This window comes from Apteryx mantelli, chromosome 3 (genome assembly GCF_036417845.1).
Source record: "Apteryx mantelli isolate bAptMan1 chromosome 3, bAptMan1.hap1, whole genome shotgun sequence".
NCBI classification, from domain to species: Eukaryota; Metazoa; Chordata; class Aves; order Apterygiformes; family Apterygidae; genus Apteryx; species Apteryx mantelli.
This window is the reverse complement of record NC_089980.1, coordinates 59,178,609-59,189,763: the sequence shown is the minus strand read 5'-3', so window position 1 is coordinate 59,189,763 and position 11,155 is coordinate 59,178,609. Positions and strand designations below refer to the sequence as shown.

The window sequence follows — 11,155 nt, the reverse complement described above, 5'->3', positions numbered from 1 at the left end:
CAGTTTCAGGGGTTTCATCGGGATGTATTTCAAAATGACATTTTGTTCAGTGTCAAGACAAATGTCTTGAGTTTTGATAGTTTTTAAGATTTTCAAACCTTTTTTGCATACTTAGAACATACTGGGTTAGCCATTCATCTTCGTCCAAGAAGCTGGTCTTAGCCAGGATATAAGTTCCTGGTATAGCCGATTGACGCCCAAATAAGACTTCTGCTGAGGATAATGCTGGAGCCCTTATCTTCTGCTGGATTAGGCTGGAGCCTAATTTTCCATAACAGTGAGGAGGACTGTTTCTTGTGTGTGGGAGTAGATGGAATCATGTAGGAGTGAGGCTGAAAAAGAGTAAAGGGGAAGCAAGTAAGTGGTGCTAAGAAATGGACCGCTGGAGAGAAACGATGAAAACAACAAGAGATGAAAAGAAGAGTCCAGAAACCTAGAAAAGCAGAACACAGAAGAAAAAATAGAAGAACAAAAAAACTAAATACATAAATATTAAATACAGAAAAAGCATGTTTGAGGGGGTGCAAAGAGGCAGAGGCAAACAGAAGAAAACTTTGAAAGAAATAATGAGAAAAATATGTTGACAATATGAGAGTAATGTAAAAAAATTTAAATAAGTAATATAAACAACTTGAATGTAAATAAATAGCTTACATTTGTAGTCTGAAAGAATGTAGGAGAGACCAGAGTCTCAGCTGGCTGATAGTTTTTTGAATCAAACTAAGTCGATCTAAATTTAAATGAAAGAACATTAAAGCACGATGGAACAGAATGGGATGTGCACATTGCATTTCTTTTAGAATAGCAAAAATGTCCTGAGTCATTCCAGAAGAAGCATGTGGATTCTGGAATAAATCATACGGTGGTTTTGTTTTCCTTATCTTTCAATATTTTCTTTCCTTAATTAGTGGTGGCAGAAAACTAACATGTGGTGAGATTTGAGAAACCACAATAACCATATAAGCTAAACGAGAGTAAATTTCCTTTCAGAGCTTAAACATACAAGCAAAAACTAACTACATGTGGGGGTTTCATTTGCATAACATGCAGATTTTCAAATAGATGTCTTAAAAAGAAAAAGCCCTCTTTGCTTGCCACTGTGTGAAGGCGAAGCACAAAGTATCTGCAAGGAAGGCTGTCTGGGCTTTGTAAGCGGGTGAAAAGAAAATGTGCCGCAAAGGTAAGTTGGATTAGTTACCATTTACTAACTTTGGCATTAAACTAAATGGATTTAATTCTTCACCTTCTGAAAGACTGTTATTCTTGCTGAACATTTGAATATATTGCAGACTAAAAGCATAACATGCTTAAATTAGAAAACATCTGAATACAGAAGAGAATGAGCAATACTTTTTGTAATGAATAAACTAAGATTTTGATTAGTCTTTTAATGAACCAAGCTGGCTCATTACATTGATGAACTGTACCAGGGAACAGATGCAGAGTATCTCATGTGGCCATAGGAAAGCCAAAGTGTCTGAAACAACTCTCTTTCTGTGAAATAGTGTTGATAATATTTAGTTGCTTCATGGGCTTTCACAGGTTAATATTCCAAAGGCAGGTTGTTGTCTGAAAGAGATGCTGGAACCTATTACTAGCAGCAGAAGTCTTGGCTTGGATGTGCAGTGCAATCATTATGGACTTAGTTGGTGATTTAAAGTTGCATCCATTTTTGTAATACAAGGGGAATTTCTACTTACATTAATCATTATTTACTGCTTACATGACGGCCAGGGACAATATTTGTCTTTGTGTAAAGAAATCTGCTATGTAAGATTCATCTCTTCAGTCCCAGAGTTATAAGAAAGAAGACTTAAGGCACCACCGTGAACTCCATATTGGCAGATCCCTTTACCAGCATAGAATGTGCTCCTACGCTGAATGTGCTGTTTTTAACTGGATTGTTGCCAATGTTTCAAAATGTCAGAGACCATGAGCAAGAAGCAGTGACCTGCTTCAGACAGTATTCGGGCAGAAACTGAGTACTCCCTAAAAAGGATCTTGGCTGTCATATATGGCATATGTGTTATTACAAAAAGTATATGCAAATCAGTTTATCAAGAGTAAATGTACTATTCCTCACAGCACTTCAGAGACAAGAGAAATAGTTACAAATGAATCTTACATTTTCTATCCAAGAAAGTCCAGAAAAGTCCTTATGAGCCTTGTCTGAAGTCCAAATCAAGTTAATTAGGAGATTTCCGTTACTGCATTTTGAAATGTAAATAACAGCATGAAGGCAAAATAGAGCAAAAATAGTTTTTTTCAAAAAAGCCCTTTATAGCAAAAGTTAACAGATTGGCCACCTGAAAACTAGTGAAGTTTTAATGATGGAAATTGTTATGAACTGTGAAATTAATAAATAATACAGAGAAATGTACTTTGTTATTTTGATTAAGGATGTCTGGAAAATGCCTATTCACAAGCTCTGGGCACCTTGCCAATTGTTTTAATATACAAAACAAAAATACAGTGCGATCAGTTTGCATCTTCTGCCACATCATAGCTCATGCACCCTCTCCACTCCCAGCTCTGCCTCCATGCTGCCCTCTGCATTGAACAACAGCTTAGCGCTACTTGCTCATCTTTGTAGGCCAATTAAAACACAGGTGTCCTCCAGCATCTGCTGCAAGTCACTGACTTTGGACTGCTTCAGACCAAGGTAAGGTTTATTGCTGTGCATGATGGCTGCTGAGAATACAAGAACTGTCCCAGAGACCAAAGGTCCATGCAGCATCCTACTTCTGAATGTGGCCAGATGCAGATGCCTGAGGAGAAGAACATTTGCATAGTGACACTTGTGCTGCAATATCCTTCCAGCTTTCAGGAATCTGCTGTAAAAGCCTCCTTGAGCTGGGGATTTCCATCAAGCTGTTGTGACTAATAATCTGCTTTGGGCCTATGTAATTTGCATTTGCATAATCCCTCTTTGAACTCTTGTGTATGTTTGTTATCTGTGATGTCCCACAGCAACAAACCTTCCATTTTTATTAGGTGCTCTGTGATGATACCTTGTTTTGCCTGATAACTTCACAGGGAGGCATCTATATGCCTTTTTAGTCTTTATTCAGACAGTTGTTCCATGCCTGATTATCCTGTAGCCCTTTACTGTACTTTTTCTTGTGTTACTATATACCTCCTGAGAGGGAGCAAGCAGAACTGCACTGTAGTCCAGCTGTGGGAGCTTGACAGATTTATACAGAAGTTCTATGACAATTTCCATTCTGTTCTTTCTTGCTGTTTAGTCATTCTTAACAAACAACTCACTTTTTTTGGCTGAGTTTTATGGAGACTTAGGTCAGGTAGAACAGAGCCCAGACCATTTAGGATGTTATAATTTAAAACCAAAAAAGCCTTTGAAAAGAAATGGAAGGTCATAGGCAAGTAGCATAGAATGAGAGCTCTCTAAAAGATGTCCTGCCTACCCAGTAAGCACAGCATGACTGGCAGTAGTGAGACTCCAAAACCTCACGCCCATCCCATCACCACAGGTCATCAAGTCTTTTGACCAGTGCTGCAACCTGGTCCTTTAACTGCAGCTGTTAGCTTAATTTATCAAAAGAAATTAAAAAGGGAGATAACTTTAGCCATCTGCAACAACTGTTTTCTTGGCCTTCTATCTTTACATCATCTTCTCTGCACTGAACCTCAGCCATCTGCTCTCATCCAAGGGCTGAACTTAGCCAAACCATAAATCAGCCTCTCAACTACTTTATGGATTTAATCATAACCTTCCACAGATCTGTGATGACAGGCAATGATTTACTTCAAACAGCAATAAGAAGGCCAAATTTTAAATTGAGTCCATTGAAGTTAGTCAAGTCACAATCCAGATTGATATCACACTTTTTTAGCTTTGTATGCATCAAAAAGTGATGATTTCTTTCAGCAGTAGTAATCAAAATGTGGATGTGTTTGTCAGCTAGGGAAAAACAAGACCTTCATTTCAGGGTTCATACATGTTACATTAGTGATTTTTGCAAGTGCTTGGATTTTATCACAGTTGTAGTCAAGGTCTTGGATATTACGAAAACAGGCAGTCAAGAAAATGACATGTGGCTGCTTAAATGATTATGGACCATTACATGATATTTTATATCCACCAAGACACATTTTGTACCTATGCAATGTTTTTGTTTCATTCACTGGCTACGGTTTGTGGAAAGCAGCACCACACTTAAAAAAAAAAAAAAGCTGCTGGAGCCACTTTTACTGTCATATGCTCATTTTTGAAAAAAAACACGTGACATCCAACATCTTGCATTTCTCAGGTCCAGCATTCTATTAAAGACAGCTTCCCGGGTTGCCTGTATTAGTGCAATGTGGTGCCTCTAGCAACTTCACAAATTGCAACTGAATGTTCCCATGCACAATTTCTGAAATACATAAGTTTGAAGGATTTTTACTGCTCTTTTCTGCTAACACAAATATTTAAGTTATCATCAAAATCTAAACTAAAAGTCTGGGAAAGAAACATTTATAGTTTTCAAATTTCACGAATGATAAAATATAATATTCTCCTATTTCCAACTAACTTTAACAACAGACCTGAACAGAATGCACATAATCCACAAATGTTTGTACCAAACAGTCAAAAACAATGACATTTTTCTTCTTTACCTGGGCATTTGCACATTTTGTGCAAGCACCTCAGGCAAACCATTTGGATAATGTGCCCTTTGATATAAACCAGATTCTTTTCTGTTCTTCAGAAAAAAAAGTTTTTGTTCAGTTTAGTAATTAATATTTGACTCAGTTTGGCAGTTTTTCTTACTGTAAGTGATCTTGTAGATTTAAATGAGACAGCTGATCTGCATGACATTAAGTGCACACATAACCCTATGCAGAAATGGGCCATCGTTCAGGATAAGTTCTGAGCACAGTGACGATTAACAGTGAGAACATTTAGATAGAGATCACCCTACTTGATTCTAATGCTAGGTAAATTATTTGAAAGCTAATACCATTATATAGGTAGTCTAATAAATAGATGACCTGCATCCAGCTTGCATGTCTCCAGCATAGATAGAGTTAAATATTTTCCCTTACGTAAAAAGCAGGTTATTATTATGGCATGTCAGGAGGAAGTGGTGATAATTTCAATTGAACTCTGTACCTTTAACTAATGCTGTTATTTCTTGTTTTTCTAAATAAAGTGTACTTCTGTTGAGGCTGATGGTGAATGTGCTTCAGCCAGCCACAAAAGATAACAGAATCACACATCTGCTTTGATCTAAGCTTCAGACAATATTCTGATCTGGTAAGTACTAAAATAGAAAAGGTAATCTAAAATGTATGTATACATGATGAATGTATTAAACTACACATATAAGTAGAGGTGACATGTAGGATTGACTTATGACGATAGGCAATACTTAAAGGGTGCTTACTGATTCCCTCCAGGTATTGAGAAGTTTTTTGCTTTGTAGAAATCTATCTTTTTCCTGAGGTCTTTCTTTATCCATTGTCTTTTGCTTGTAAAATTCCAAATAAACTATTTGTAGTTAAGATTGTAGTGTAGTCTTACTATTGAGTACTCACATATTGCTTTCACAGTGAAATGCAATATGCTGAAGTAGAAAAATAGTAAGCTAAAGAATAGATTAAAAGTCCTATACAACATTTAATATTCAGAACATCTGTGTTTGTGTGCATATGCATAGACTTCTATCTACATGTAATATACAAGCAATGTTAGAACATACATCTACATCCACATGGAAATTTATTTTTGATAATTACCTAATATATTAATGCTAAATAAAGCCAAAAATATGCAGATCATAAAGCTGCCTATTAAAAGACTATTGAAGAGATCTTAATTGAAAACAAAAGTATGTTTATAGGGGATTTGATTCAGTTCCCTTTGCAGCCTGTGCATCTTTCTAATAACTTCAGTGAATGCCGTTTCAAATTCATGAAAGCAAATCAGCTCAGGAGATTTAAATCAGGTCCTAAATCTGATCTTTGAAATTCTGGTTTCAGTTTGAGTCTTTTTCTAATTCTCTTGTACCAACCAGCCTCAAGAAGTTGTTGTTGAAGAGTGGAAGTCCTTTTGTGAATAAATGCGTGACTGGTGGTGCCCTTGTGAATTTCTGTAACATTAAGGAGAGAGAGTATGCAGCACTGTGATGAGTAGGTGTAACTCTTCTCTACAGGCTTTCTGCTGAGCTCTTCTGAGGAGCAGGGAACCATTCTTCAGAGCTACTGTGAGGAGATCTCTCTTCTTATCCCTCCTTGTAGGCCTTAGGAAACATCTGAGCTCCCTTTCTTCTAAACGTCTTCACTATGCTTTCTTCCTTCTACTCATTATACTGAAATTTGAAAGTTACTTTGGCTAAGTGCAATGAAGGGCTATGGTTTCAGAGAGCAAATACACCATCAGGCTGTCTTTGTATATTATAATCATGTATATCCTAGCAAGGTATTGATCGTACCATTTCCATTTTTCTTGCAACAATAAAATGATAACAGTCTCTAAAATAATAACCTGGACAGGTACTCATTTATTGCTGTCTAACTGCAGAGTTGCTGTACTTAGTGCAAGTGCAAGTGCTACCTAGTGCAAGGAGTTGCACAGAAAGACCAAGAAAAGGCATGTGTATCTCGCTGGATGGGGCCAGAGGAGGCTACAGCAATAGATGGAGATTGGCTCAGGTTGCTCAGAGAACATGGGCCAGGGACCAGCTCCAGCTGAGTGGTGGAACTTAACCACACGGCTTATAAAGCTTTGCATGTCTGTGAGACAAATTTAAATTGTTAAAGCTTGCTTCAGAAGGTGTTCAAGGGTGTTCAGGCTGTTACACTCCAGCAGCTTCAGAAAATCAGCTTTGAAAAGCCAGCAGAGGAAGTTGGAGTGGTGGTTAAAGATTTCTTTAAAGTGCAGGAAAGCCTGCGAAGCAGTGATGCTAAGCAACATCACATAGTGTGGGCTTTTACAGACCTTCAGCCATCTCTTATGAGCTTGTCTCCCCACATGAGTCATACACAGTCTGATCCTCATTATGCTGCCTTTTGGGTAGTGAGTGGAGAGTGTTCAGTCCTCTCCCTCCCCCAGCTTCCCAGTTATATCTGGACTGCATCTGCCCCACTTGTAATTCCCAGACAGGAAGGATTTGTTAATTTAGACTTAAAATGTGACCCACATGCACTTCCTCCTAGCAGCACAACTACTAAAAAGCAGAGATACTCTAAATCTAAATGAAAATGACATTCACACCCTTAGCAAATATGTGACCCAGTCCCTGCAATTACTGCATTGCTGGCACATGCAATTCTCAGGGAGCAAGGAATGAAGAAGAGGAAGACTGAACTCATGGTTACAGCAGGCAAATGCTGAGGAACTAAATCTCCTGCCTGCTGGTTCCTGCGTGAGGTTAAGCAAGTCATTTAATCCCAGCTTTGTATAGGCGGCCACCAATGACATGTTCCCCATTTTATCTGTATCTGTGACTTTCAGACCTGAGGTCTGATTTGCAGAAGTCTGAGCCTCACTGCAACCACAGTCAATGGATTCAGTCCTTTATACACCTGAAGTCTTACGTAATGCTAAGTACTTAAAAGTGATGTTGGGGGGAAGGGGTGTTGCAAACTGAACATCTCAAGGGGATACTTACTGTAATGATTCCATGCTTGAGTTCCTTCTCTGTAAAATAAATGTAACAATACCTCCTCATCACACAGTGCTCTGCAAATAAATTAATTACTGTTTGTAAAATACTAGATAGCACAGAGATAAAGAAAGTTATTTTGTCCCAAAATTGGAATTTTGATATTATGCAGTGTATAACAAAAGAGATCTATACACCGTACAGGGATAAAAATGAGTCACACTAGTGCTCACTCAGTCCTTGCCCACATTGGGTACTACCCTGTGCACTGTAATAAGCAATTATCCATGTTAAAATGTAGTAAAACTGTTATGGAGTAACATAAGTAATGTGGTGCTGTTTTATTGTCTCATTTTTATCTTAATACATCAATTTCCATTGTCATACAGATATTTTAAAAGTAAAATTTATTCTAATTTCCTGTAGTACAAAGTCAATGTGAAGCAAGAGTCACATATGCTCATATATTTATTAGCTGTACAAATAACCATTCCATAGGTAAGGTGGTGCTCTTAATTATACTGATACAAACCACCAGCCTTCCATGTCTGCACAATGTGAAGACAGAAAAAGGCAGAGAAATATGATTTGTTGAGGTGCTTGTGTGTATTGTTGATATAGCTGAAGTGACGTGATTCTTCTTTGAATAAATGTTTTATTTCCAATTGTTTTTCTACCAGTTCACTTTTCTTGTGTTATTTTCCTAATCCAATCTCCTTTTTTTCTTTTCAGAAATCCTTGGGAAAGCATTTTGAAGCTTTTCTCACATTTTTCCTTCTCAAAAGTGTACTGCCAAAATGAGTAACGTAAGTATTTAATTGATAAACTATATTAATAAACCAATAAAGCAATTAATCTGGTAGTTCAAGCTCTTTGCGGCTGCTGGTCCAAGAGTGCCATAATATTGGAAGTAATTGGCTAATAAGAAGTTTCTCACAGCAGAGTTCATTGGCAAAGCACACTATTATTTGGGGTTGCACTCAATCTAACTATAGGTCTGGTGTCTGCAGTGCAAGTGTCTGCTTCTCAGGCTAGCCGCACTGGATTACCTGTCTAGTTGAGAGGAGAGAGGTAATCATTTTTAGGCTTGATTCAGCCAACCTATTTTAGACTTCTACATTAGTATGAAATGTGTAACATTCTAGACTGGCCTGTTCCTCTCCCTTCATTCTAAAGCAAGCCTAGACCCCTACCTAAGATGCAGACATTTACACTATGGACTTCTCCATGATGGCAGATTAATCTCTTCTGCATAACATATTTAAGGATGGTATCCTTTGAGACATCCCAAAAGATTATCTCCATGTTTATATTTTAATTAAGGTTTTATCAAATTCACTATTTAGTTCTTGTAAGTCTCCTCCAGAGTATTAAATATATTTGATTTCGGGAGGTGGGGGACAAGAGGACCTTCTCATGTACAGTATTTTACAACAGCGTTAAAACATGTAGTGCTGGAGGAGACAACGGTGTTTCAGATTGTCTGAGATAAGCTTGGTATAGGTTTGAAGTTGAAAGGTGGGAAAGACTGCACAGAAAGATTACAGTTACCATAAGGGAAATGTCACCTGCATTTCAAATCAGCAAGCCTTTTAATACTTGTGTATTTTTTCCAAAGCTACTAGTACCTTGTATTTGTACAACTTTGTTACCTATCATTTTTCTACCATATAGGAATTGCAGAAAGGAATGCTAGTGATTAAGTAATTAACTGGTGATCTTCTTTTTTACAGGCAGAGCCTAATACCACAGATTATGCATATGAGACAGACTATCTTTCTCTAATTGCACAACCATGTTCCAAGGAGGAAGTCAGAAACTTCACAAAAGTATTTCTGCCAGTTGCATATTCGTTGATTTGTGTTGTCGGCCTAGTTGGTAACATCTTTGTAGTGATGACCTTTGCTTTATATGAAAGAACCAAGTCCATGACGGATGTGTACCTCTTCAATATGGCAATAGCAGACATACTGTTTGTTCTCACTCTCCCACTGTGGGCAGCAAATTACGCTGCTGACAAATGGATTTTCGGTGATTTCATGTGCAAAATGAGCAGAGGTATCTATGCAATCAACTTCAACTGTGGCATGCTGCTTTTGGCCTTTATCAGCGTGGACCGGTACATAGCTATTGTACAAGCAACAAAGTCACTTAAACTCAGGGCAAGAACGCTAGCATACAGTAAACTGATTTGTTTGGTTGTATGGATAGCATCAGTTTTAATCTCCAGTTCCTCTTTCCTATACAGTGAAAGTTACAGCTTCTCCATCAATGAAACCAAAGAGATTTGTGATCACAGATCTGACGAAACATCTGAAAGCCCTATGCTGAAATTATTGCTGCTGAGTCTACAACTTGGATTTGGCTTTTTTATTCCTTTCATGTTCATGATTTTTTGCTATACATTCATTGTCAAATCCTTACAACAAACTCAAAATTCCAAAAGAAACAAAGCAATCCGTGTGATAGTATTAATTGTAGTTGTTTTCCTAGTTTGCCAGGTACCCCATAATATCGTTCTTCTTGTGACAGCCACAAATCTGGGCAAGATGAACAAATCTTGTGACAGTGAAAAGAAAATAGCTTATGCAAAATACACCACAGAAGCCATAGCATTCTTACACTGTTGCTTGAACCCTGTGCTCTATGCATTTATTGGAGTGAAGTTTAGAAGTTACTTTGTGAAGATAATGAAAGATCTGTGGTGCATGAGATACAAGAAATACAACAGCCGTAGTTCAAGGACAAACTCTGATACTTATCATTCAAGACAGACTAGCGAAATTCTGAGTGATAATATATCTTCTTTTACTATATAACACAATTTGAACAACATTATTATTGAAAGATTCTGCTCGCTGAACAACCCAGACCAGTCTCACTGTGCATATGGTAACCAGTCATTTGTGCTTTTCTGCACCCCAATGGCAAGCTCCCATGAATCACAGCTCCTTTCAATAAAATAACATAAACAAAAGGCTAACACTGTCCTTTGAAAAACTGAAATCTTATTCACCTAACATCCATGCTCTTCTAAAGTGCAATCACTTAGAATTATCAGGAAGGTGATGTTGATAAAGGAACACTCCTCATTTTGAATAGAAACCGCCTGTCTCATTCAAGAAAAGCTAGTATACAGAAAGACAAAGAAACAGGCATAGCTGGACTTAGATTTTGGGTCTCATAAATCTTTGCCTAGTTCTGTGCTCCACCTGCTCATCAGATGCCTCTAAAAGGAGTTGCACAAGCTTACACCATGACTGAGGCTGATCAAAGCCAATAGTGACCTGTCTACTAAAGAGAGTATTATGAAAAGTAGAAAATTATGAAATAAATAGAACACTGAAATATGCACAGGAAGGTTTTCTGCTAGCTATTCAGATTATCTGCTGAACAAAGAACAGAGCTTTATTTGAGAGATTCTCCCTTTCATTTAGCAGTGGATTCAGATCCTGGAATTCACTGAAGCTGATCACTTCGTGCAAACATCCCTGTGAAAAGTTGATTCTTTCTAGCTGAAATACACACCACTTCTTTAGAGGCAG

At 37.7% G+C, this 11,155-nt stretch overlaps 1 protein-coding gene across 1 annotated transcript; it reads left to right on the top strand.

The window, feature by feature from the left end:
* The first annotated feature begins 8,369 nt into the window (after window positions 1-8,369).
* CCR6 (C-C motif chemokine receptor 6) lies at window positions 8,370-10,849 on the top strand. Its single transcript, XM_067294740.1, has 2 exons — window positions 8,370-8,416; window positions 9,344-10,849. The coding sequence occupies exons 1-2, from the start codon at window positions 8,408-8,410 to the stop codon at window positions 10,427-10,429; spliced, it is 1,095 nt and encodes a 364-aa protein (XP_067150841.1). The 5' UTR covers window positions 8,370-8,407; the 3' UTR covers window positions 10,430-10,849.
* Window positions 10,850-11,155: the final 306 nt, after the last annotated feature.